A 24840-nucleotide genomic window follows, 5' to 3' on the forward strand; every position below is an offset into this window, starting at 1 on the left:
AGCCTGCAGGTCCAACCAGAAGGTTAATTAAGAACAGAGCTAATTGTTAGAGCTTCAATAATTGCCATCATTAGAAAATCAGAATATCCAGCAGCTCTACTAAATTCTTGCATCAATTTGCTTTATATTTCCTAAAGGAAGGATGGTCTAGTTTCTACATTATTCAGTGTCAGACACAAATGAATGAGATCAAATCCCTTCTTTGCTCTGAACCTCCTCTATGAAGTCAGTCACACTGTTACATCATCTGTATTGCATTTCTTAACCACAAAGTACTGCTATATTTCACAGGGATGTATCAAAGATGAATACAATAAAAGATTGTGAAATAAATATTTTGGTAAAGGGGACCATACAAGGACTGTAAGGAGGTACAATACATTTGATTTGGTCTTTTTTTGGCCCTTAAAGGCCTGAGCAAGAACTCAATCATATATGAACTATAAGAAACCTATGTTAAGCAAATTACAACCCCCAAAAATTAATCACTGGTGTAACTTGGCTGAAGTTAATGAAGCTGCAACCACTTAAACCCAGTGGTGAATTTAGCCTTGAGTGCTGTTTCAACTCCGCCCCTTCCAACAGGAAGTTATCACAGTAAATTCATTTCAGCTCTAATTGTGTAAATAGATATTGGCCATATGAGCTGTCTCTAACAATTTACATGTATTTTTGACTAATAGATCTTTGAGAGGTTTTCTGAAGCACACAGTTACCAGTTTCTCCATGTAGAATTTGAATGCTTGCAATACCTGAGCCTGTAAACAGAGATCTAATTTGTTTCAGATCATCTTTTCAAAAAACTATTATCAAGGCCACTTTAAGAGGTTTCCATTTAAAAAGGATCTTTCCATTACAAAATCATAACTATCACAAACATTAACAAAAACTCAGTACTCTAAGGTAGTAAAAACTAACTTAACTTAAAACCCAGAGTAAGATTGTTTCAATTGATACCATGACAGAAGAAATTTAACAGCTCACAGAGACACTGAATGACTGTTATTTCTCCTGGTGTTAATGATGTCATATTTCAGTATTAAAATAGTAGACTTCAACAGTCTTCCAGGAGAAAAAGAGAAGTCCAGGTAAGAAACTAAGCAGCTCCCAAAACAACATGGAATAAAGAGTAATTTTATATGCCAACTCTTCCTAGGATCAAATCCTCCTAGGATCAAATGTGTAAGCTCTGCACTGTGTATGTCACTTTATAAAATAAACACATGAGTCAGTGAAAATGCCAAAATATTACTGAACAACTGACAAACTTGTAATTTCAGGACAAGATGCACCCCAATTTGTTTATTTTACCAAACTGGGTCAACTGTAACACCGTAACAACAGAATGAACAACTCCTGAGCTGTGATGCAGGTCCAGATGTAATGTTGGTCTAAAGTGATAAGATCATCATGCCCTCACTTAGAGGCTAAAAGCACACAAAATTCCAGGTTATAACCATTAAGAAAAAACCTCCAAAGTGCACATTATGAATTTCCATATTATTTCAGTAACATATTCACCAAGTGAACTTAAAAATCTTCCTAACATGCTCATATTATTAAGATAAAATGAATACCAGGATTAGTTTTAGGTTCTTTCTTTTCTTTAACCTAAATTTATTCTGAATTAATCTGAATTTGCCCTGCAGTGTAATATTAATGTTCCAAACAAAAATCCCAAGAAAATTAATTGCATGGACACAGAAAAGCAGTGCTAAAGCTCACATTCTAAGGCCATGCATTAGCAATTCACTTGGGACAGGTGGAGCAGCGCATTGGAACAACAGTGGAAAAAACTTCATGCTCCTAAGCAACTCCGTTCCTAAAAAGCAAGCATGCAACACAGTAGATTTGTCTACAGAAATCTCTGGCACTAACAGCATTTCACCTGTACACTTTCCTTATCAGTTAACCACACAAAGACATCATAGTTATATTGTAAGTAGATTAATAAGAAAAAAACAAAAAAAAAATCTTAGTGCAACAGGCTCTTGAGCAAGACAACATTTCAAAAGCCCTCTGAATAAAGACTTATAATGAGACCAACACACAAACACATGCTGAGTGAATTTAAGTCAGCAGAACACGCTCACCAGAATTCAGTGAAGAGAAATTCTGAGAGAAATAAACAGAAAAAGCGTCTATTAGAATGTTTTCACTCCTGCCCACAAAGTCTTAATAGTGCTTTTCTTTGCATGCACACAAAAAATATTTGCAGTAAATTTAGTGCTGATGAAAGATGCCAGATTGATAGCCCTAGGGACTGAGTTTCTCTGTACACACAGAGTGAGAAAGTTTGTAACCCTGCCAAAATGCCTTATAATACACAGCTTATGCAACCATCTTCACACTACAAAACCCTTCCCCTCTCCACTGAAAATGTTAAAAATATTTCTTAGTGTTCTTTAGAAGGGAAATAAAACATGGACACTGTAGTTAGCATCAGTAGGGACAGAATTCAAGGCATCAGATCATTTAAAAAATGTTTATTTTTGTTCTGAATGGCTCTTTTGTCAGCTGTGAACTTTGCTGCAGTGTTCGTAAGGCTGCAAAGTCAATCTGCACCTGGTATGAAAAAGTTTTCCTATTAAACAGCATGGTATTGCATAACAAAAATAGTGAAGGAGTGGTTTAACTTTTTTAATCAAATAAGCTTATTCTAGCATACATGACCATACACCTAGTGCTCAGAAACTATCTCAGAGAACTGACTTCATAGTTTCACTTAATTGGTACCTACGCAGTCACTCTCCAGTGATCTGCACAATTGATCTACCAGATTTTTAATGGACAGGAACTCCCTATTAATCAGGTTTTCAGTGCTAGTGGAATCTGCATTGTCACATGGAGCAGGCGAGCGTCCAAGGAACCTTGGATTCTAGTTTCCCTTGCTACTAATAGCTTGGCCAAACAGCAGAACTCCCCCACTCCCTAACCACTGTCCCCCATCCAAATGTCAAGCCATTTTTAATTGTCAACAGAGGACACATAGGAAAGCAGTAAGCTAAGGTTTATAGACCATAACAGCTCCAAATACAAAATCGCTGACCTCTTTGTAAAGGCTGCCTTTCACTTCAAAGGAAGATGTCTAACACAACCCACAGGTTGCAAACTCACTGGCCTCAAACCAGATTGTGGCATAGGATTAAATGCTACTTCAGTTCTTGGGAGATTTCCTTTGTGCCATGTATGGGCTTGGAGTGGGGGACAGCGATGGCTAGAAAATATGACAAAAGAATGAGGCTACTCTCTGAAAGATTTTAAAATAAAATTCTTCCTAGAGACTCTTTTCCTGAGCATGCACTGTTTAGAGCACTTTTGAAGAAATCTCTTACTCCTCCTACTATTTCCCTTGGTCACCAACCAAAGCATTACAATAAAATTGTTCAAGTATGCTTAATAAAATAAGTGAAAACAATAATTCTGTGGCATCCTGCATCTCAGCAAAGCAGAGATGTTTCTGCCAACTCAAGCATGTAGCAGGTTATTTTATTTTCACATTACTGAAGCAAGTAAGCTTAAGTGATTCTTTCAGCTCTTTTGTAAGAGCTTCTTTCATTTCTGTTGAAAGCTTTTTCTAAAATTCACATTAGAGGAGGTATTTGGTAACATGTAAACTTTTCAAACTTAATCTGTATTCTGAGTCTTTAGAGAAAACTCTAATGATAAGTATCCACTAGGAGGACAAGGAAAAAATACGATCATGCAAACTTCCTTTCACATACTCATCAGATTATTTTTGTGCAAGATGGAAATTCTGTCAAATTTGTACATAAAATGAAGTATAGGCATAAGAGTTTGAAAACCTGAGACCAAGATCTAGGTACTTCTGCAATTTGCACCCTTACTTAGAAACGATTGTCAATATTTACTATGGCTTAAGTGGTTAATACATAGAAAAATAACATTAAAAGGCTAATGCTTTAATATTAACTTGAAAAATAAGCTTTAAATTGAGCCAAATAAAGGTAAATGCAAAAGGTCTTTAGAACCATTGAAAAAAACCCCATCAAGTCTCTTTACTGACTTTTTGACCCCCACAACTAATGAGCTCTTTTGGTTCAAGCATAGCCTGGAATCCAATCAAGCAGGTAACCTTTTTGATTCTCTCTGATTTATTTCAGGAAACAATAATTAGGAGGAAACAATTTCAGAGCACTCAACAATGCACATAAATTACAAAGACATAAGGCTCTATGAGGTAAGACTGTAAATTCAAATATTTGCATGTGGCGATAGCTGGATTAAACTAGAAAACACACACCACAATCAGCCATTAATGTAAAAATAATTGTTCAAATGTCCCTGCAATACACTTCAATATAATAAACAATTTTCTACATTGTAATTTCTAAAGTAAAAATATGTACAAAACTTACCATTTTCCTAAGGTTTCAACAGTTTGTCAAAGGTAATGACCAGGTCATAAAGAGGTAGTCCTTTAAGCATGAAAGATTCAGCATATATCTGGCAGTTCTAGTAGGGGGGAAAAAAACAAACCATGAGTTTAGCCCATAGAGACCTGTGGTTCAATCCAGGCAAGCACTTAACTAAAATAAATAAAAACATGAAGAAAAGTGTATAATTTCTAGTATATGAAGACTTGTCAGGGCATTTTGTCATTTGGCTTTTATTAGCAAACACTCCTTTGAATAATCTCAGTTGCTCTGAGCAGCCCATTCAAAGATGACCCTAGCACTCCTGAGTTCTCCAACTGACAACAAAAATTTCCAAAATTCATTAATTAAGCTTAAAACTATACCTAACCTTTCTGTGGCTATAGCCGTCAGTAAACATTTGATAAAGAATGCTGAATTAGGATATTACTAAATATTTGCTCTAAGAAAATCAAGTTCTGCTTGATGTTCTAAAAGCCCTATAAATTACTGAATTATCAGCCTAATTAGTAAGAGAGGGGAAAAGCTATTATAACATAAAGTCCAGTTTAAAAATGGATTGAGGTCTATCCCATCATCCAACTGAACAATCTGTCCATTTCCCTTAAGGCACAGGGAAAATTTTTATAGCACTCAGTGTGAAAAAGCAGAGTTATTTAAAAATAAATTGCAGATACGAAGAACTTCTGCATTTGCTAAGGCACTTTTCTAAATTCAGCCCAGCCCCTCTTCATGCCTCGGGCAGGTCCCCCAAGAAAAGAACAACAAAGCCACAATTTTCTATCCCAATTTCTGTTTTAGAGAGATATACCGAACAAAATGACGTTGTTTAGTAAGTAGGTAAGTATTAATTTCTCACTTCACAAGCAGAGAAACAAGGTACAAGAAATAAAGCAATTTGCAGAAAATCATACAGAAAACCTACTTCTGAACCATTAATTTGAAGACCAGTTGTGCCCTGTGATTTCCAGATCTCTCTTGCCTTCTGCACAAACTAGACAAGGAGCAAGGAAACACGTTTGGGAGGATTCTCTCTCCCTTCCCCCATCACACTGCGGCCACTCACCTGCCACTGACAGGCATTCACACAGTATCCCTGAAGGATGAACTCCAGTTTGGCAGAACTTGAAAACGTTTTGAAGATGGTCTTAAAGTTATTTCTCTTTCAGGCACTGGAGACGTTGCCGGAAAGACAACGTCACTGCTACCGAAAATTACGGGTTCAACCTAAACCGTAATTGCAACAAGGTATCGAGCAGAGAGAAGCCGGCAAGCACCGATGCCGGAGATCCACCGGAGCAAGATCCTGCACCTGCCGAGGGCGGCAGGGCGATACAAACAACCGAGTCCCGAAGTGACTATTTAGCTGCAGACGCGGAGATCAAAGACTCTCGTGAAACACCCAGGCAAACCTCAAACTAAATACGTAGCTCCTGGGACTTCACCGACACACGGAGCACACATCGCTGCACGGCCGCCCGAGCCGCCGCTCGCCCCAGCCCTCCCCGTACTCCGCTCCGGGGGCGCCGCGCCGGGGGCAGGAGCCGCAGCGCCGGCACTTGCTCACCCCGGCCGAGGCGCGCAGCCCGCCCGGCACCGGCACCTTCCCGCCGCCCGCCCGGCGGCCCTAGCCCGCCCCTGGAGCGCCCAGTGGCGGCCGACACAAGCAGAAGGCGGCGGCGGTGTGCGGCACCGGGAAAAGCATCTCACCTTCCCCTCCTCCTCCCCCTAAGGATAAGCCGCTGTCAGCTCACCTCAGCTCCGCGGCGGCTCGGGCGGCCGGGACCCGCCAGCCGGCATGGCGCGGAGGCGCGGGGGCCGGTGCTGCCGCAGGCTGCCGGCGGTGCGGGGCGGGCACCATAGAGAGGGCGGGCGGCGGGAGGAGAGCCCTCCGACGGCGGAGCGGAAGCGCGCTGGAGAGGCCGGGCAGAGCAGGAAGTGACGGCCCGGTTGCCGCGGCGCTCACGCTGCCGGAGCTGGGAGCGCGGCGCGGGCGGCGCGGCGATGCTGGCGGGCCGGGCCCCGCTGGGCGCCGCGGGCTGCGGCCGCCTCCTGGCAGCGGGGCTGCGGGCGCTGCTCTGCGGGCTGTCGCCGTGCTGGGTGACGGCAGGGCGGCAGTACCCGGCCCTGCGGGTAGCGGAGCCGGCGAAGGAGAAGCGGCTGGTGCGTAAGGAGCAGCGGAGCAGCCTCGTGGTCCGCCGCTTCATCGCCTGCCCGCAGCTGGCGCGCACCGTGTGGCGCTGCCTGCAGCGCGGAGCCGGCCCCGGCCCCCAGCCCCTCCTGCTCGAGTTCGCGCCTGGTGAGCTGCCCCGAGGCTCCAGCGCGCCCCAGTGACCTTGGGCGGTCAGTCCGAGCTGCCGCCCTCGCCACCGGCGGTGCTGGCACCTCGGCCCCGCGAAGGGCTGGGGCTGCTGTGGGGAGGGGCCGGGGCCCTGCTTCTCCCGGGATTTCGGGCGGGGGTGGCAGCTGCGTTGCGTTCCGGTGCTGCCCCGGCCGGAATCCCGGCTTGGGGCTGTCCCGGACCCGCTCCCCGGCACCTTCCCAGGAAATCTGGGTGTGGGCAGCGGGGTGTGCCTGGGGGGTCCATTTATGCAGAGCTTGGGGAATGAATGAGGGTGCAGTCTGGAGGCTTGAGTCACTCGTGATAAAACTTTCCCGTAGAGTGACCAGAGATGTAGTTTTCTGTCAGGTAATACTGTAATTTTGTAGGCGAATTTTATCAGTGAAAACACACCCAAGATTATGGGCTATAGTAAGTCCTCTTCAGTTACCTAATGGTTTGGAGGTTTTATATGTTTATGTTATATGCAGAATGTTTTTTAAAGATAATGAGGGTAAGATTTCACGGTATGTTTCAGTTGGCAGAAGAAAAAGTAGTAGAAATATTTGACATGTTATCTCCAGTGCTGCTGAGTATCTAATTGTAATGCTATGCTTAGTGTAATTCAGTGAGCAATCTCACGCAGGCTGCCTGTAAATCATTTCTCTAACTCTTGTTTTGAAGTGTATTTAAACAAACACAAGCTGTCTCCTGCTGAAGGTGGTATGTCCAAAGTGTTGTGTTGGGAAAATCACTAAAGGAAATCACTTAGAAACAAAAATGCACTTTTTAATTTTTTTTCTTTTTTTAAAATTTTTCTACTTCAGGTCCTGGGATTTTGACTCGAACTCTGCTTGATGCAGGTTTTAGAGTGGTAGCTCTGGAAAGTAACTCAGATTTTCTTACAGACTTAAAGGTATACTTTTGATTCAGTTGCACGTTTCTAAAACGTAGTTAAAGGGAAAATGAGAAATTAACTTAAATTGTTGTGTAATTATTGGATCAAAAAGGAATTAGGCAGTGATTGTTACTTGCAACATGTGAAATAATGCCTACTAACAGTAAGTAGGTTGGTATTGTACATTGCAAATGCAGAGTATTTTTTAATTAATTGATTTGGCATTTTGTGTATGTAGGAATTCAAGTTCATACATAGTCTTCCTATGCATAAATAAAATTTCATGCATAAATTTGAAACTAATCTGAGTCATTGTTGATGTTTATGTTTAAGCAAGAGTTCTGTATGAAGCTTTAAGAAATCTGTAAAAATAGTCTTAGTTATTCTGATTATCTCACAGTGTTGTTTAATCTGTTTTCCTGCAATTGACACTTACATGTGTTGTCCTCTCCTGCTCTCCTGGGCTTTGCATGGATTCAGAGGGGGTCAGACACAGAGCTGCAGAAGTTGCTGTAGAAGGTTTGCATTACATTGCTGGTTTGGAACCAATGACTCTCACGTGACTTAAAATATGTATAAAAGGCATTGTCTCCACAGATATGAAGAATTCTAGTTTTAAATTGTTAAAATAAGTGGTTTGCTTAGTGGAGTATAGTTGTTTGTTTGTTTTAAAACGTTGTAGAACATCGTACTCTTTCAAGAATGTGGTTTAAAGCTCAAGTTGAATAGCACAAAAAAATGTCAAAATGCCCTGTACAGGGAAGGGGCAGTTATTTTATCAGCTGAAAGAAAGAAGCTATTCTTTTTATCAGCTGTAAGAAGCAGCTCTGAGGTTTGACTTCTGTTGACTGGGTAACAATTTTAGGTAGTGCTTGAATGCATTTTTTGTTTGGGTTGGGTGTTTTGCAAAACCAGTTACTATATCCAGATTTGTTCAACTAAAGTTATTTTTATTCAGTCCCTAGAGAATAGCCTGGATGGGCAGTTAAAGGTGATTCACGGTGACTTCTTCAGAATGGATCCTTTGACAAAGGGAACATTGAAACCACCTGCTGTGTCTTCTGACAAACTTTTTGAAACCATGGGTGTAGTAGCAGTTCCTTGGAGGGCAGGTATATGTTTATGATCCCACATGTTACAAACGCGTGTTTGAAGGGTGCATAGGCAGTTTGGCAACATCTTTGGGATTTGCTTGAGGTGTATGTTCTGTTTAATACACGTGCTGGATTAATGGATACTGTTTTCTACATTTCAGCTTTACTTAAGACTCGTGATAGCTTCAGGAAAACCCTCTGTGGCAATATCAAATAATTAAGTATTTGCTTGTCTGTTAAAGGTTTAGTCTAATGCAAGCTGGGCTTAGCTTTGACTAAGGCTTGAATTGTCTTAATTCTTGAACAACATGAGGTCACAGACTTTCTTCTCTTAATTGTTTGTAGTTTAGACATTAGAATTAATGAGAATGTCTAATACGTAGTGCAGAATTTTAAAGATACTTTTACACACTGTTGAAACAGATGTTCCTTTGAAAATTTTTGGAATTGTACCGCAACAATTGGAAAGAAACAGACTTTGGAGACTTCTTTTCGCCATGTATGAATGCAGTTCCATATACAGATACGGAAGAATAGAACTCAACCTCTTTATAAGTGAAAAAGAGTATACGGTACGTGCAAGGCATTTTACAGGTAATGAAGGTGTAGTGCTTCACAGAACACAAACCCATTTATATTGTATACTTAATGTTTTTGATAATGAATTTTTTTTTTTACCAGAATTTTAAAGTATTGTCAGTTTCGTACTTGTTCACTTTATGCAGTGATAGCATTGTTAAGAAACATTCTGTTGTCATATAACCACAGATTTTATAAATGTGAAGACTGGTCCTTGAGAAGCATATGCAGCAACAGACTAGCTGCTTTCCATTGTAAATTGTGAGGTGATTAAATTCTGTACCATGCTTTTGCAACAAGTTTGTTTACTGGTTGCAGGTAATAGTTAACGAAGACTGAATTCAAAACTCAAAAACACAAGTGAGGATACCAAGTCCCTAAATACCAATACAGTGAGATGCACTTGTCCTCTTGAGTTGTTTTGTATGCAGTACTGAAAAGAACTGAGGAAAAATATAATGATTTGCACTCCTTTTTATTAATGCTCTGTACACTAAGGTGCAGAGCCCTTTCTGGATTACATGTTCCTAATTTATGCTGTCCCAAAGCTCTGGAACTGTACTTATACTTCAAGGATGCCTTTTTTCCTCCTCCGTGAAACTGGGAGGTTTCTTACAGAGCCGTAAACCATAAACCTTTAATTACTTGAAGCAGACAAGGACTTCCAGGTCTCCTTACACAACTTGTGTTGTGTCTAACACCCCACTGTAAAAATTAAACATCTTAAGCATATTCTTCTGTGAAATGACAGGTTTGACACCACTGAAATATCCACTTGTATGGTATGTATTTAATGGTCAGATTTTTTACTAAATACAGGGCAGCCTATTCATTTAATGCAGTCCCTGTTTCATGTTTGGTTTTTTAGCTTTTCTGGTTATAATAACTATAATGTGAACCCTGTTAAATGAGAGTTGTGTAGTAAAAGGTATTGGAACCTTCTTTTACTGGGCATTGTTGGCTCCTTTTTGTTGGTTGTTTTGGCTTTTTATCATATGACAAGGCTGTGTAAATCTATTACAAGAAGTTAAATCTCCCTGCTACAATTTACTTCTTTCCTTGCTGTTTTTGGGAATAATCACAAGCTTTTTTTCTTGCCCTAAGAGTTGTTTGATTTGTAGTATTGATCAGGATGATGCAAGTTGCTTAATGCTCAGCGAGGTCACCTGATGTTTTACTTACTCTGCTTGTGTGTCTTCTTGGGAATCTTATTTTATCAGTGCAAGCTGGTAACTCTCCCAAAGCTACAGTTTTTATATGAAATCTGATCCTTATTCCTCTTCTGTGTGAAACTTTTCTGCCTTAAAAGGGAACAGAAAATATGTGCTGGAGATTCATGCATAGTTCAGTTATCCAAATAACTGCTGTGAAGAAATACATCAAATATTACAATGTCTTCTAGTCCTGTCTTCTGACAAGATATACTAACATAGCACACAGCATGTATTTGAGTCAGTGTGTAACTTTACCTTGGAATTTTAGACTTAACTGAATTTATTAGTGTTTTATATATATTTGTGGATTTTGCTTAGATAAAGACACAGTCTTGGTTTTGTGCAACAAAAATGCTTAGTCTTTGCCATTTTTTTAGATATTAACAGCAAAGCCTGGGAAGTCAAAGATTTATCAAGCACTTACTGTACTTGCACAACTAGGTTATGAAATTGAACTGCTGCATAAGGTAAGAGTTTTGTACCAGCTGGTATGGCCTAATGCTATGGACATGCATTTAGAAAAGGGTTTATAGTGGTTTACCATTGTAAACTAATTGGAAGCTAGTCTAATGTTTAAATCATTTGGAGAACTGTTGAAAACTTTGGTAAAAAGCCAAAACAGGTTTTGTGTAAAACTTTTTCAATTAAGCAACACTGATATTCACTATGATGTCAGTGTTTTCTCTGCAAGCCACTGTACTCCAAAACATTTATTCTCGGAATCTGGTAGATAAAAAAGAGATATTTAGACACCAGATATATCTTTTCCATTCTGCTAGTGGTTGTGTGAAACTAGAAGTCTGCCTTTCCAATCTGTCATAGTCTGCTCTTCGTTATATCATGTGAATTTTGCCATCATGTATGCTTTGGATTTCCTAAGATGTGTTCAGTAGAAATTTTTTTGAGTCTTGGTGCTTTAATGCATACCTGCTTCTCCTACTAGTCAGTACATTCTTACCTTGTGAAACATGCTATGGTTTAGTTTTAATTTTAATTTAGTTTTAATTTTTTTTATGTTGTCCCCCCACTTCCCCATGAGCACATGGCCATCAGCGTTCAGTTAGTTTATGCTTTTCAGATTTATCTTTGTGCTCTGTTTTTCTAGGAACCTACCTTCATAGTTTAAATGCTTTGCTAATCTAAAATTAGGTTTCACTGTCTTTTGTCTTCCAAATACCTTATACTACAAGGTATATATTAAGGTAGATATTAAGAAGTTGAAGAAGAGTACTTTTTGAAGGTGGTCATCTGACTAACCGGGATGAAGTAAAAGTGGAGGCATTTGATGTCTCTTTTGCCTCAGTCTTTAATAATACTGATAGACCTTGGGCTGCCTGGTCCCCTGAGCCAAGGACCATGAGTATGGGAACAGTGACTTTCCATTTATGGAGGCTGAAACTGTAAGGGACCAGCTGTATCAGCTGAATGTTGTCAAGTCCATGGGGCCTGATGGAATTCATCCCAGAGTACCTGAGGAGCTAGTGAAGTTATGGCAGGACCTCTCTCAATCAGGTACCAAAGGTCTTGGGAGTCTGGGGAGGACCCTGCTGACTGAAGCTGGCCAATGTTATTCCACATGCCCCACAAAGAAGGATGTGAGGGAAGATCCAGTGAACTACAGACTTTTTAGTCTAACCTCAGTACCTGCAAACATTATGGAGTACCAAATTCTACTGGGTACTATTAAAGTAATTTGAAGAACAATGTAAAATCAGGCACAATTAACAGGGGTTCACAAAGGAAAGTCTCATTTAACTCATCTGACACCTTCCTATGATAAGGTCACCTGCTCAGTGGATGAAGGGAAGATGGTAGATGCAATTTTTCTGCATTCTGGGGAGGCTTTTGATACTGCCCCTCACAGCATCTCTCTGGAGAAGCTGTCCAGCTGTGGGGTGAGCGGGTTCAGGGTGTGCTGGGTGAAGAACTGGCTGAAGGCAGAGCTCAGAGGGCTGTACTGATTGGGGCTACACCTGGCTGGCCACTGGTCACCTGGGGCTGCTGGCTGGCAGCAGCTCAGTCTGAGTCAGCAGGGTGTGCCCTGGCAGCCAGGAGGGCAAACTGCATCCTGGGGTGCCTCAAAAAGGCATCATCAGCCAGTCAGAAAAGGTGATTGTCCCACTGAATTCAGCATTGGTGCAGCCTCACCTTGAATACTTGGGCAGTTCTGGGCCCCACAATTTTAAGAAGGATGTGGAGGTCCTTGAATGCACCCAGAGGACAGCAAAGCCAGTGAAAAGACCAGAAGGAATGTCCCATGAGGAGCAGCTGAGGGCTTTGGGCTTGTCTAGTTTGGAGCAAAGGAGGCTGAGGGGTGATCTCACTGCTCTCCACAGCTTCCTGGGGAGGGGAGAGGGAGGTGCTGAGCTCTTCTGCTTGGTATCCAGTGATAGGAAACATGGGAATGGTTCAAAGCTGTGCCAAGGGAGATTTAGACTGGACATTTGCAAGCATTTCTTTGCTGAGAGGGTGGTGGAACATTGGAACAGGCTTCCTAGAGAGGTCGTTGGTGCCCCAAGCCTGTGAGCATTTAAGAGACCATTTGGACAATGCCCTTTATAACATGCTTTAACTTGGCCAGCCCTGAAGTGCTCAGGCAGTTGGACTAGATAGTCACTGTAGGTACCTTCCAACTGAAATAGTCTATCCATTCTAACAAAACACTTTATTTAATTCCATAATATATTTGCTTCCTCCCATAGGAACCTTGGTCATCATTTGCAACTAATTTGAAAAATGGGGGACTGGCAGTACCAAAAACTGTGGTAAGATTGTTGTGTACAGTTCTCTTCTTCTGAAGATGCAGCTAAATTACTTCTAATTAAAGGATAAAGTAACTTTATAGCAGCATTTACAGATGTATTTTTTAGCAACTTTTCTAATTAAAATTTAAGGCAGCATGTAGATTCATCAGAAGTGAAGAATTGCTATTAGCTTAGAAACTGAAATAAACTAGTGTCTTTATTGTCTGTGATGGAAAAATTATAGTGAATATATAGCATAAAGGAATATGAATAGGTAAAGTATTTTTCAGAGAAAGTTACTGATGGTCACATCTACCTGCTTGAACAAAACACAGTTAATAGCACAATCAGTATGCTGCTGTTTTGATTAAAATAGTTATTCACATGTCTATTGTAGATTTCGTGCGCAAGTTAATTGTGGAAAAGCATGAGTCTCAAAACTTAAATCTGAGAAGTGCAAGAATACATTGTGTAAAGTTACTTACTTCTCTTTTAGAGAAGTAATGATGTTCCTTTGTATAATAAAAGAACATCCCTATTTAATACTGATAATATAAAAGCATGTTTACTTAATATTTTTAAGTTTCATGCTCCCCAGTAAACTGTTGTGGTACTATATTGAGTGTAGTTTGCAATGTTTCTGTAATATATGACTGGGTGTGCCTTATATGCTTAATTGTGTTACCGAAAAGCCATGTAGAGAGGCCCATCAGGTCTCAACATGCAAGATGTACTAGGACAGCTTTAGAAGTACAAATATCAGATCTATTGGACAATATATCTATTGCTGCCAATACAGAAGTACATTTGTTTCAGTTGAAGACTCTACTTTGTCCCAGGTTAATAAAATCATCATGTTGTAATAGTGTCTTAGTGTTACACTCACATAATTCCATCTTATATGTAACAGCAGATAGTTGACCTGATACCTTGCATAGGAATACTATAGGCCATATAATATCTTGAAAACTCACATCAAGCCAGTATTGTCTACTTCAACTAAGAAAGTCCAGTTTAAAACATAGAAATAAACCTCAAGTGATAGTATGTTTCTTTTGTTTTCTATTTCCTTTTCTGTTGGAGGCACAGGGAGGTGAAGCCTCATCTTCCAATGAAATCATCTTGTTAAGACTTTTAATAAGAAATGTTGCTGGTGGCAACATAACTTTTAGCTTAAGATAGATACTGTCTTAAAAAGTGATTTTTTTTCAGTGACTTTGTTTTTCTTGCAGCAGGTGCCAAATGACCATTTATGTTTGGTACGACTGACTCCTCAGCAAAATCTGTTTACAGGAGGCTTGAAGCCCTCAAATGCATCTACCTTTATTTTCATGGTGAAACAGTCTTTTGCTAAACCTAAGTCTAAACTTACTGATAGATTAAAGTAAGTAAGAAAGAATTACAGTTTTTATACTTTGGGGAAATACGTGAAAATATTTAAATATGCTCCCAACGCAGTATTTATTTGCAGATGAAATACAGCCTTTAAAAAAACTAATTAATTAATTCTTAATTAATCGTGAACATGTAGAATAGAAGATTTAATTTGTGCAACCCACAATACAGTATTTTGGGGACTGTTCCTGGCAGGAAGGTTGACAAGTATTTAGAATGTATATGTGCAGTAATTCCTGTACCTCCAATGGAGCTTAAGTCATGTATCTGCAAGAAGTTTTCACTTATTTTACAGATACAAGAATAAAGCCACCAAGCATTTTGCAGTAACAGGAATTAAAAGCTGATTAAATTAAAAGAGATTCAGCTTATAGCAGACATCAAAGTCACACTAATGAAAAGAAGCTGAAGGTTATAGAAGGTGGAATGGGGATGTCCTCAAATGGCTGTTATCTAATTAAAAAATAAGGCTTTACACTTTACCAATTATGCAACTTTCTTTAATACTGGTTTTGGTATTACACTGGAGCTATTTGCTTTCCTTTATGATCAGTAGATTTCTGTTTTCCAGAAATGGGAAGTGTTCACAGTCTGGAAAGCATTGGCTTCTTGCTGATGAAGATAATGAATATGAAAGTTAATTTCCAGAAAGGGGGAAAAAATAAGCTACTATATTCCAGTAACTCTCTTAGCAAAGAGAAGTGCAAAGAGCCTTAATGGATTTCTTTCTTAAAGCTCAGTGGTACCTCATCTCCACTTGATCCTTCAGCCAGGAAGTTGAAGGCTTCTAATATGCATCTTCTGTGTATTTATTCAGTCTTTTCCTGTCTGGGAAATAGTTAATGTATGTGCACATTTATAAAAGTATAGCTTTCATAGCTAAGATGTAGATGAGAGGAGGGCAGATACATCTGTTTATATATAGAAGAAAATACCTGGGAGGTGTAAGTCACTAGTTCATGCTATACTGAGTTACCTTCTTCACGACTGCCTTGGCTTTAATTTCTCCAGCACTGAAACACCCTTTTTACGTTGTAATGCCTGTTACTGACTTAGGCATTTGGGATGGATGAGGGAGGGAGAACACCTATCCTGTAATGAAGAGGTTTGTGTGGTTTGGTATTGTGCTGGGGGGCTTTATTTGCTATTTGTGTGTTTTAATAGCAGACGTTTCTTCCTGCTTGCAGTATGGATTGAAAATAACTTGTGTTGCAAGAAGAGGTTAGCTTCTTCTAGAAGCTTTGAAAGAGTGAAGTGGACCTTCAGATAATGTTTCCTGCTTTTTAATTTTTCACAGAAAGAAATGCTCCATTATGATTTTGTTTGTTTGTTTCAGTTCATGGAGCTTGGACAATAGCGACACGTTACTGAAAGCACTAGAAATTCCCAAAAATGCTGCAATGTGTAACTTGTATCCAGAAGACTATAAGCGTCTTTTCGAGGCTTTGCAAAACTCTGATATGTTCGCTGAAACCTTGTTCCATGATGAAGTCTTGGCAAGTACAAGGATCATGAACTTATAAATTTAAAGCTTTTGGAGGATCACCTTTTCTTCTGGAAGATTACTTTGATAAAAAAATGATTTAAATAAAATCGGAGATACCATTAGCTAGATGATTTCCTGTCCAAACAGGAAAAATTTAGCAAGTAACAAGAGCCCTTCTACATAGGATGAAAGTAATGAATTCACGGTTATTTGTTCACAATCCTATTTGGAATGGACAAGCTTTGCAACTTTTGCAGGAGCTTAGTAGCTTGTGTTACTTTTGGATGTACACTTCAATGCAACTTTTTGTTACACTGTTGCTCTATATTTACAACATTTGAAAAAAATTAACAGACCAAGTAACAATTATTTGTCTGGTTTGTATTTTAGTGCTTAATGATTTGAGTGCCCTTTTGACAGATGCACAAAATACAAAGGTCTTTACAACCAGTGTCTGCTACATTGTCTGCTTTTCTAAATTTGCAGCATAAAGTCAACATAATGCTAATAAATTAATAGTGGTGTGTTAATAGAAGAGAAGGTAATGACAGGGTGATAAAGCATTAACTGAGAGTTGCTTAAAATAAAGATTGTGTTATCCCTGAGGAAAACTTGTAGCAGTTATTTCTTTTGAAAATAATGGGGCAACCTCTACTAGTTGATAACACAATACACAGACACCCACATCTGTATAGGGATTTATTTTAGGTCTGAAAGTCACCAGATATTCAGTGCTGTATAAATGGTTTTGAAAAAATAAAATCATCTTACTTGAAACCTTTGCCAGTATCTTTCTTTAATGTGTAATACACGTACAAAAAATTACTCAAAACCATATGCTATTAAAATTCTGGTTTTAGCTGTAATACTCCATAAGGCAACCTGTTCCTAATTTCTCTTTCTGTCGTGCCATGTAACTGTTTTGTTGTTGTTCAACAATGCTGAGAGGTTGTACTGTTTTTGTGTTCTGTATGGTATCCTCTGGGAAGAGCTGTGGCAAAAAATACACTTCTTTAGCAAAGCACCAGTTTATAAAATGCCATTTTGGTGAAGGCCGAGCTATTTTCAGGCTGTGGATAACAGTAGTGTCCAAAACAATGCAAACAGAGACTTGTATTTCTTAAGCTTAGTGTGAGGTACAGATGTGATAAGCATTCATCTCTGTCTTCCTCCAGCAGTTCTGGCTACAGATGAAAAATTGGCTTTGAGCAGCCTCAGCTCACTCTGCTAGCTGAACTGCAGCTCTCTCTCGAAGCTGCTGCTAAGCTTTTCTAATGTTATGATGAAACTCCTGGAAAGGCTGAGGCTTAATTTGCAGTCTGTCTCAGAGCCTTGCTGGTGTTCTGGTGTAGGTTGTCAAGATTTGAGGCTTCATTCCTGTTTACATCTGACTATTCCAAAGCCAGTCATTGTAAATTGACAATGAATGGCAAACTTGCATTAATGGAAGCAATTCCACCTTTTTCAGTCTCATTGATGATAACTGTTTTATCTACTGGTCTACGAGACTGCTGTGTCTCTGGGACTTTGTGTCCCCTCACACCCTGAATCAAAACTCCTTGCTCTTGTAGCAAGATGTCTTATACATCCAACATACCAGGAGAAGTATTCAATACATGAAATGTAAGAGCACCATGCCTAAATAAATTTCTTCAACTTCGTGCTGATAACATTTCAAACATGAACTGAAAAAAAAGAAAATTGTTTTCTTTTGATGCTGTTGGAAAGCAGCATTTAATGAGCCAATGCAGAGACTTAACAGCAGGAGTCTGTAAGTGGAAGGAATATTGCATAACAGGAGACTTGAAATGAGATTTAATGCTCACCAGAAATGCACCGTTAAGGCTAAGTGTAAGCAATGTTTAGCCCTGATCGCAAATGTGAAATGGAGAGAGAAATGCCTGCCATTATAAAAATGAGTTTTATTATTCATGGAAAAGATGGAAAAAAAATGAAAATTACTGCTGGGTGTGAATAAATACTCAGGGAGTGAAAATTAAGTAGGTCTATGTATTTGATTAATTGGTGCTATCCACTCAGAAATTCCTACTGTTGCAGGATTATAGCTTTTGTAAGATAATGTTGAATGTAAACTTTCACTTCACTTTCAAATTTTAAATTGTATATAAAGGCTTCTCCTACATTTCTGTTATGATTTTTAGCCAATGCTGCACTACTTGTCTTCTTTTCCTTTGCATAACTGCATTTTTTTTTACTTCAAGACTGATTTAATACATGAACCTCTGAAATACGAACCACATGTGACGCACCATCCAGTAGAACACTTTTAGGTGTTGCTCCCACTCTTCCAATTTCTTTGAGGAGCTGCCCAAAAATGGCTTTTGGCATTCCATATTAAAGCACCAGTATATCATACTTTGCATATTGATTGTAACTTTAGAGACGTTAAATCTTTTCCAATGTGCCTCATGATTTGTGCCATCTGTCTGGGAACGAAAATTATGACTGTGCTAGCAATTGCCTAAGCTTTTCCTACTTACCTATATTAAAATCATAACAAACAGAAACAGAAACTTGATCCAGTTAATGAGAACTTTTGCCACTGGGAATTACTGGGTCAGTTCAGTTGAATTCTATAGTCAGTTCACTTTAGATCTAGAAGAAGGGTTTGTGACCTTGCAGTAATTAACACAGTAAGTGCTGTGATAAGAGGTTGTTAAGGTGGAATGTGTCTGTACTGGCTACTAAACCTGTTCAGCACTGGACATTTTAATAATTAGAGCTCAGCCTTGCAGGCTAATGATAATGTTGATGAAAATACCAGCATAAAACTTGAGAAACAGATTATGTTGTTAGTTTAAGATGTGCAAATGTGATAGGGAGAAACAGAGGCTTCCTGAGAAGCATGCTGAATTAATTGTTTTGTCAGCCTGAACACAATCTGTGCGGCTGCAGATTGAAAACTCCAACCTGAGCTTTGTATGACTTTAATTAGCAAAGCCATACCTTTCTTCTGTAAACACTGAGAAAATGGAAATAACAAGTAACTTTTCTAGAAAGGACAAGTCAGTGGGAGATGTTTATTCACTCACATATCCTTGTTTAACAGCTATTCCATCTTTCCTTGTGTAGGCTGTTTAACTTGTCACTGCTGAAAATAGGCAAACTGACTGTCCCCAGCTGATAGAACACAACATGCAGCAAGCACATGAAGCCCAAGGGAAATTAGGGGTAGTTAAGATACACCATGAAACAGTCGATTACTCATAATGTAAGTCTTTTAACCACTGATGTAGTTGATCCTATTGATATGACCCCAAATAGACAAACGTAAGCTTGCTTCTGATGTTTGAAGGAAATGTGTTTGAGGCAGGGAAGATACAAATAAAAGTAGAAAGGTTTTGTAAATTTCCCAGTAAAAAATCAACAGATAAAATCTATGTTACTGTGTGTGAAATTCATTATGAATTTGTGCTTAAAATGCTTCTGCAGGGATTTTTAATTTAACATTCTAGAATCAGTTTTTCACTACCACATTGAAAGTGAAGAGACATCCTCAAAAGATATGTGTTCATAGAAGATTTGTCTGTACTTGCAAGTTTTCAACTAACTATTTAATAGCTATTCTTGCTGTTAGTGACACAGGTTTTGTACAATCCAAAATTTAACATTTTGTATTTTAAGCCATATTTTGATTCCACAAAAAATCCATTTTGTGCTGTGTTGTTTGGAATGGTTATTGCACATTTATGAGTAAGGAGCAGAATTTGAATTATTTTATTACTGCAGTTGTTTCTCTAAATTCATGTTGTAAAACATGCTGTCTTGAGATAGAAGAGCTGAAGCTCCACTGCGGTGTCTCCCGGCAGTAAGGACGTATGACTAATTCAGCAGCATTGGCCACAATTAAGTGATACTTCCTACAAAACTGCCTGCATTACACTCCTTGACAGCTGCTTCCAGAATGTGTCATGCATTTCAAACAGCTGTTGAGAAGTCTGACCTGTTTAGTTTAGTGTATGACTTGGTCATATAAAAACACCACACAGATAACAGGGATTAAATTCAACTAAATACAGTCATGGGCTAAATAATCACTTAGTGGAATATATAGCCCTAGCATCATTATGCTTTTGAGAAAATTCAGACTGATGATTCCAAAAACATCCAAGTTGGGCATTCCATTGATCACCATTGCTCAGACTGTTGAATGGCCCTCCTAAACAGATTCATCCCTAACCTGTAGGTGTATATATCCAGAATCAGTTCTCTAGGCCCTTCATACAGATGTCCAAATATCCAACACTGCACGCATTAAAATGTTTAATACTGTGTTTGAAAGCTTATTTATACAGAAAATCTCCATTACTACAATTACATTTTCCTATCACTTGACATGCAATGTCAGCTAAAAGCCAGTTTTGGGCTTCTGTGGCTTATTTACTATACAGCTTATGCCAAGCTGATGGAAGTCCCTTTTTTCATACTTCAGATTTTCCTGGAGTAGCTGGGTTCTTCAAGGTTGTGATTTTTATTTTGTGTATCAGTGAGACAGAAGACTGTCATTCCCTCAGATGTGTTTTTGTACTTTGCAAGGTGGTTGTGTTACTGGACATATAAGTGAAAAAACCTGACAAGAAAAATGGAGAAAATAATGAAAATTGCATCTGGTATTTTTTATTTATATTAGCTCTTCCCCAAGTGCACTTTTTGCAGTTCATGGGTAGGCTTTTAGGTTCATGTTTTTTGTTTGATCATTAATTTCTTAAATTTAGCCACTCATAGAGATAGATGTTAACTTCTCTTATTACTGGGCTTGTTTTTGGTACAGGTTTTGGGTGATGCCTACTTAGAAACTCAATAAAACAGCATAGACAGGGAAATGCAGAATATTTAATAGGTGAAGAAGTAAAGCTACAGGCCAAATACAGAGGTAATTGCCTAATATTTTAATAACTGTTAAGGTTAATTCTTAAGAATCTCACAGTATCACAGTAATTTAACACATTTTAAAAATTTGCTAGAAGAGCTAAAGATAAGCATAGTAACATGCATAATGATTTCACTAACAGCTAGATTGCTGTCAGTTCTTTTGGTAATGAATTACATCATTGCAGCATTTAAGCAAATGTCAAAATATATTTTTCTGTGAGAATCCTCTGGCTTGAGGTACCTTGGTTCTTCCTAATAGCAGTATTTTAGATATGCATATTACCATTCCTGATTATCTTGTTGTAACTTGGATGAAACAATTGCAGACTGAAATAATCAGTACTGAGAACAAAACTGAGTGGGTTTTTTTGCAATGCAAAGCAGCTTGGCAGAACTTGTAGGTCTCAGTGTTCTTTGACAGCACGAGTCAACACTCCTTTCCAAAACACAAGCCCTACCTCCCTCTACAGATGGGATAAGGAAAACCAGATACAGTCTGCAGTTCAGGACATTTAGCCTGCATCACGTGTATAATCTCATAAATGAATGGAAGTTATGCAAACCCGTACAGAATGCACTTATCTCATGGGCTTTGAGCACCACAATTTCAGATTAATGCTTAATCCTGCAAGTGTTTTGCTTTTTCCATTGTCATTTATCTGGACCCTCTAACTCGAGATTCTGACAAAAAGTAATCTAGCGTATGGGGTGCATTCTCAGTGAGAAACACTGTCAGATCTTAGGTGCCCAGCAGCTACTGGCCCAGTCATACTGCTTTGTATCCAGATCACAGTGAGATCCAGAAATACATCCAGATGCCAGCTCATAATGTCCTACTTTGGGATGTTTTTTTGACAGAATCATTATCATATCTTTTCCTTTGTAAACCAAACTGTTTAATATTTTGTGTATAAATACCCGAAGTGAGGGTACCAGGAGGATGGAGCCAGGCTGTGCTTGGTGGTGCCCAGCAATAGGACAGGAGACAATAGGCAGAAACTGATGCACAGGAAGTTCCACCTGAACATGAACTTCTTTACTGTTCAGTGACTGAGCACTGGAACAGATTGTCCGGAAAGGCTGTGGAGTCTCCCTGACTGGAGATATTCAAGATCCCTCTGGATGCAGTCCTGTGCAATGTGCTCTGGGATGCCCCTGCTTGGGCAGGGAGGTTCCACCAGATGACCCACTGAGGTTCCTTCTTGTTAACCCGACTCATTCTGGGATTCTGTGATATATATTAGCTGTCTCTTCAGGCAGAGGGTCACCCTGTGCCCACGCCGCTCAGCGCGGCTGTGCTGTGCTCGCCCAGGACACGCGTGTGCCCCAAACCCGGGCTCCATCCCGCGGGCCCAGCTCCCGCCCGCCGCGGGGACCCCCGAGCCCTGCCCTGAGTTAGGATGGCGGCGGCAGCGCCCGGTCACGTGGCGGCGGGGGGCGGCCCGCGCTCTCCTCTCCCGGCGGCGGCGCGCGCGGCAGGATGGAGCCGGCGGCGCTGGAGCGGTTCCACAGCCCGGGCAAGGGCAACGGCCTCCGCTCCCGCCGGAGGGTGCGGCCCGGAGAGCTGCTCTACCGCGACGTGCCCTTCGCCTACGTGCTCACCAAGCAGCAGCTGGGCAGCGTGTGCGAGCGCTGCCTGCGCAGGTACCGGCCGGAACGCAGCCGCGCGGCCGCCGCCAGCGCCGCCCCTTCCGCCGGGGCGGGGCCGCGCTGTGCCTGCGGGCTGGGGGTCTGTGCCCGGAGAGGAGCCGGCTGCGCCGGGGGCCTGGCTTGGAGAGGAGCTGGCTGTGCCGGCCGGGGTGGGGTCGGCTTGGGTTCGTGTTCCGGAGAAGAGCCGGCTGTGCCCGGTCTCGGCGGCTGTGTGCTGCCAGGGCTGAGGTTCGAGGCTTGCCGCTTCCTGCCGCTCTTTTTAACTGGGGGCTTTTTTTTTTTTAAATGGCTGTTTTGAAGATGTCGCCTTTTCCCGGGCGCGGGGAGTTCCTGGGGAGGTTTCCCGGGCAGGCAGGAGGCGGCAGAGCCGGCGTGGCTCGGTGCGGTGCCGCTGCTCCGCGGCGTTTTCCCGCCGGGCCGGCGATGGCGGGAGGCTCCAGCCTCCGCTCGGGTGCTCCCAAGTCCGGCGGGGGCAAAAGGGAGCCGTGCCCTGGGCATTCGCAGAGCTGAGGAGGCACCAGCCTTCATGAAATAGGCAGCGGGCCGTGCTTGAGTTTCCTGTCGCCGGCCCGGGTTTATCCCGTGTAAGGAGCACGTGGTTTTGAGACGTGGCTTAGGTGGATGCCTACCTTCCTCCCGCAAATCGTTACAAGTGGAAACCGACAAACACATAGTAACTTTCTGTGTTTGTTTAAAAGGAAACAAACAAAACTGTTTTCTGACCTTGAGCAGTTTGCCAGCAAGCTGGATTGTGATGGAGCTGTTTGAAGAACATCTGTATATTAATATCTGAAATATACTGCTAGATAAGCCAAACCCCTGTATAATTGCCAAGACATGAAGAAGAGAGACAGGAGAAAATTCGATACTGCCAACTTTTCTTTTTTAGGTTTTTGCTTTGGTTTGATTTTTGTTTGGGTTGGTTTTTTTGGGGGGGGTGGGCAAGAGAGTTATTTTGAAAATATTTGAAGTTTTGTTTGTTGAAACAATCCAGGTGATTTGCTTCAGTAGTTTACAGGGCATCTCAGCTTCTGTGTAAAGATACGAGAATGTGATCCTCATTTAATCAAAGAAAAATTTGTCAATGTATCCCAGCCAATGCTTGCATCTTACTTCAGCACATTGAAAAAAAATCCCAACCAAAGCAAAAACCCAACAAAAGCTCCTCAAACCACCCCCTACCCCCCCCCCCCCCCCCCCCAAAAAAAAAAAAAAACCCCCACCAAACTCAAAAGATTTCTGGCTGTTTTATCTGTGAAGTCTGACTTGTGACATCAGAATCCTGTGGGGTGGTGACTGAACATTTTCCACTTGAAGTCGTGAGAGAGAGACTTCAGAAGACAGGCTGAGTGCAGCAACAGGTGGAATAAAAGTAAATCTGAGGTGTTCGGATGTAGATGTGTAACCAGGGCATGTTTTGTTGGGAAAAATAATGGTGTTACCAACTTGTTTATCATGAGAGGTTATTAATTCGTGTTTCTTTTTTTTCCCCCTAAATAGTGATAGCAGTTTAATTAAGTAAATAAGGAAGTAAAAAATATTTTTCCACCAGTCCGTCTTCCTTTGCAAAATGTGCTGTGGCTAGACAGAGTTTATAGATCAAGACTGTCCAAGCTGACATTCATCTAATTAAAGGAGATATATATACATCCATACAGAGAGCTCAAGTTTTTTTTTTTTTTCCTTTGGTAATGTATAGAAATTAATCAAATGGTGAAGTACTGCTAAACTATGATGTGAAATAGAACTGTTTCATCAATCTGTTTTGATCTGGTTGAATCTGTTGTGGTCATTGTTCAAAGTGAGGTATCAGAAAAACATTACTGCTCATTTCCAGGACTACAGATAAAACTCACGTTGTCCACTGGTTTTCCTGTTTTTCACTCTGATCTTTAGGTGGCAGTACAGGAACACAAATTTTAAAAAAGTCTAGTTCTTAACATTGATTTAGTGTTTTAGCAATTCTTTTATATATGTAGTTAATGTTTGAGGCTTTACACTGTGACGTGTAATTCTATACTTTTTTTTGTCTCTTGGCTTGTAGTAGTGAATGTTGTTTGATGCAGTTTCAGGCTGTATGAGAAGTGCTGGGTGAGCCAGAAGATGGGTAATGAAGTGCAGAGTATCTTCCTTATGGACTGCCTGCTGAGAGGCAGCATGGTCTTGCCAG

General features: G+C 40.5%; 3 protein-coding genes across 10 annotated transcripts in view; 2 read left to right on the top strand and 1 right to left on the bottom strand.

Annotated features, from left to right (window-relative positions):
* Window positions 1-6264, bottom strand: part of CNST (consortin, connexin sorting protein) — a 47303-nt gene extending 41039 nt beyond the window's left edge. The window contains exons 1-3 of one of the 5 annotated variants that reach the window (XM_048299275.1): window positions 6152-6258; window positions 4380-4476; window positions 2094-2115 (exon numbers count right to left, since the gene is read on the bottom strand). In XM_048299275.1, the coding sequence (XP_048155232.1) occupies window positions 2094-2115; window positions 4380-4382 (25 nt within the window). In that variant the 5' untranslated portion in view covers window positions 4383-4476; window positions 6152-6258. Of the gene's footprint in view, window positions 1-2093; window positions 2116-4379; window positions 4477-5463; window positions 5609-6151 lie in introns of those variants that run through there. The other 4 variants (XM_048299278.1, XM_048299276.1, XM_048299281.1 and 1 more) reach the window with 4 other exon arrangements.
* A 99-nt stretch (window positions 6265-6363) lies between these two features.
* On the top strand, window positions 6364-16904 carry TFB2M (transcription factor B2, mitochondrial). The gene is made up of 8 exons (XM_048299282.1): window positions 6364-6696; window positions 7545-7633; window positions 8574-8727; window positions 9133-9281; window positions 10880-10969; window positions 13205-13267; window positions 14479-14630; window positions 15978-16904. The coding sequence occupies exons 1-8, from the start codon at window positions 6402-6404 to the stop codon at window positions 16162-16164; spliced, it is 1179 nt and encodes a 392-aa protein (XP_048155239.1). The 5' UTR covers window positions 6364-6401; the 3' UTR covers window positions 16165-16904.
* Window positions 16905-22487: 5583 nt separating this feature from the next.
* SMYD3 (SET and MYND domain containing 3) overlaps window positions 22488-24840 on the top strand; it is a 399660-nt gene continuing 397307 nt past the window's right edge. For all 4 annotated transcript variants that reach the window (XM_048299062.1, XM_048299064.1, XM_048299063.1 and 1 more), the window contains exon 1: window positions 22488-22664. In XM_048299062.1, the coding sequence (XP_048155019.1) occupies window positions 22501-22664 (164 nt within the window). In that variant the 5' untranslated portion in view covers window positions 22488-22500. The remainder of the gene's footprint in view (window positions 22665-24840) is intronic.

The sequence above is a fragment of the Corvus hawaiiensis genome, chromosome 3 (assembly GCF_020740725.1).
Source record: "Corvus hawaiiensis isolate bCorHaw1 chromosome 3, bCorHaw1.pri.cur, whole genome shotgun sequence".
Classification (NCBI taxonomy): domain Eukaryota; kingdom Metazoa; phylum Chordata; class Aves; order Passeriformes; family Corvidae; genus Corvus; species Corvus hawaiiensis.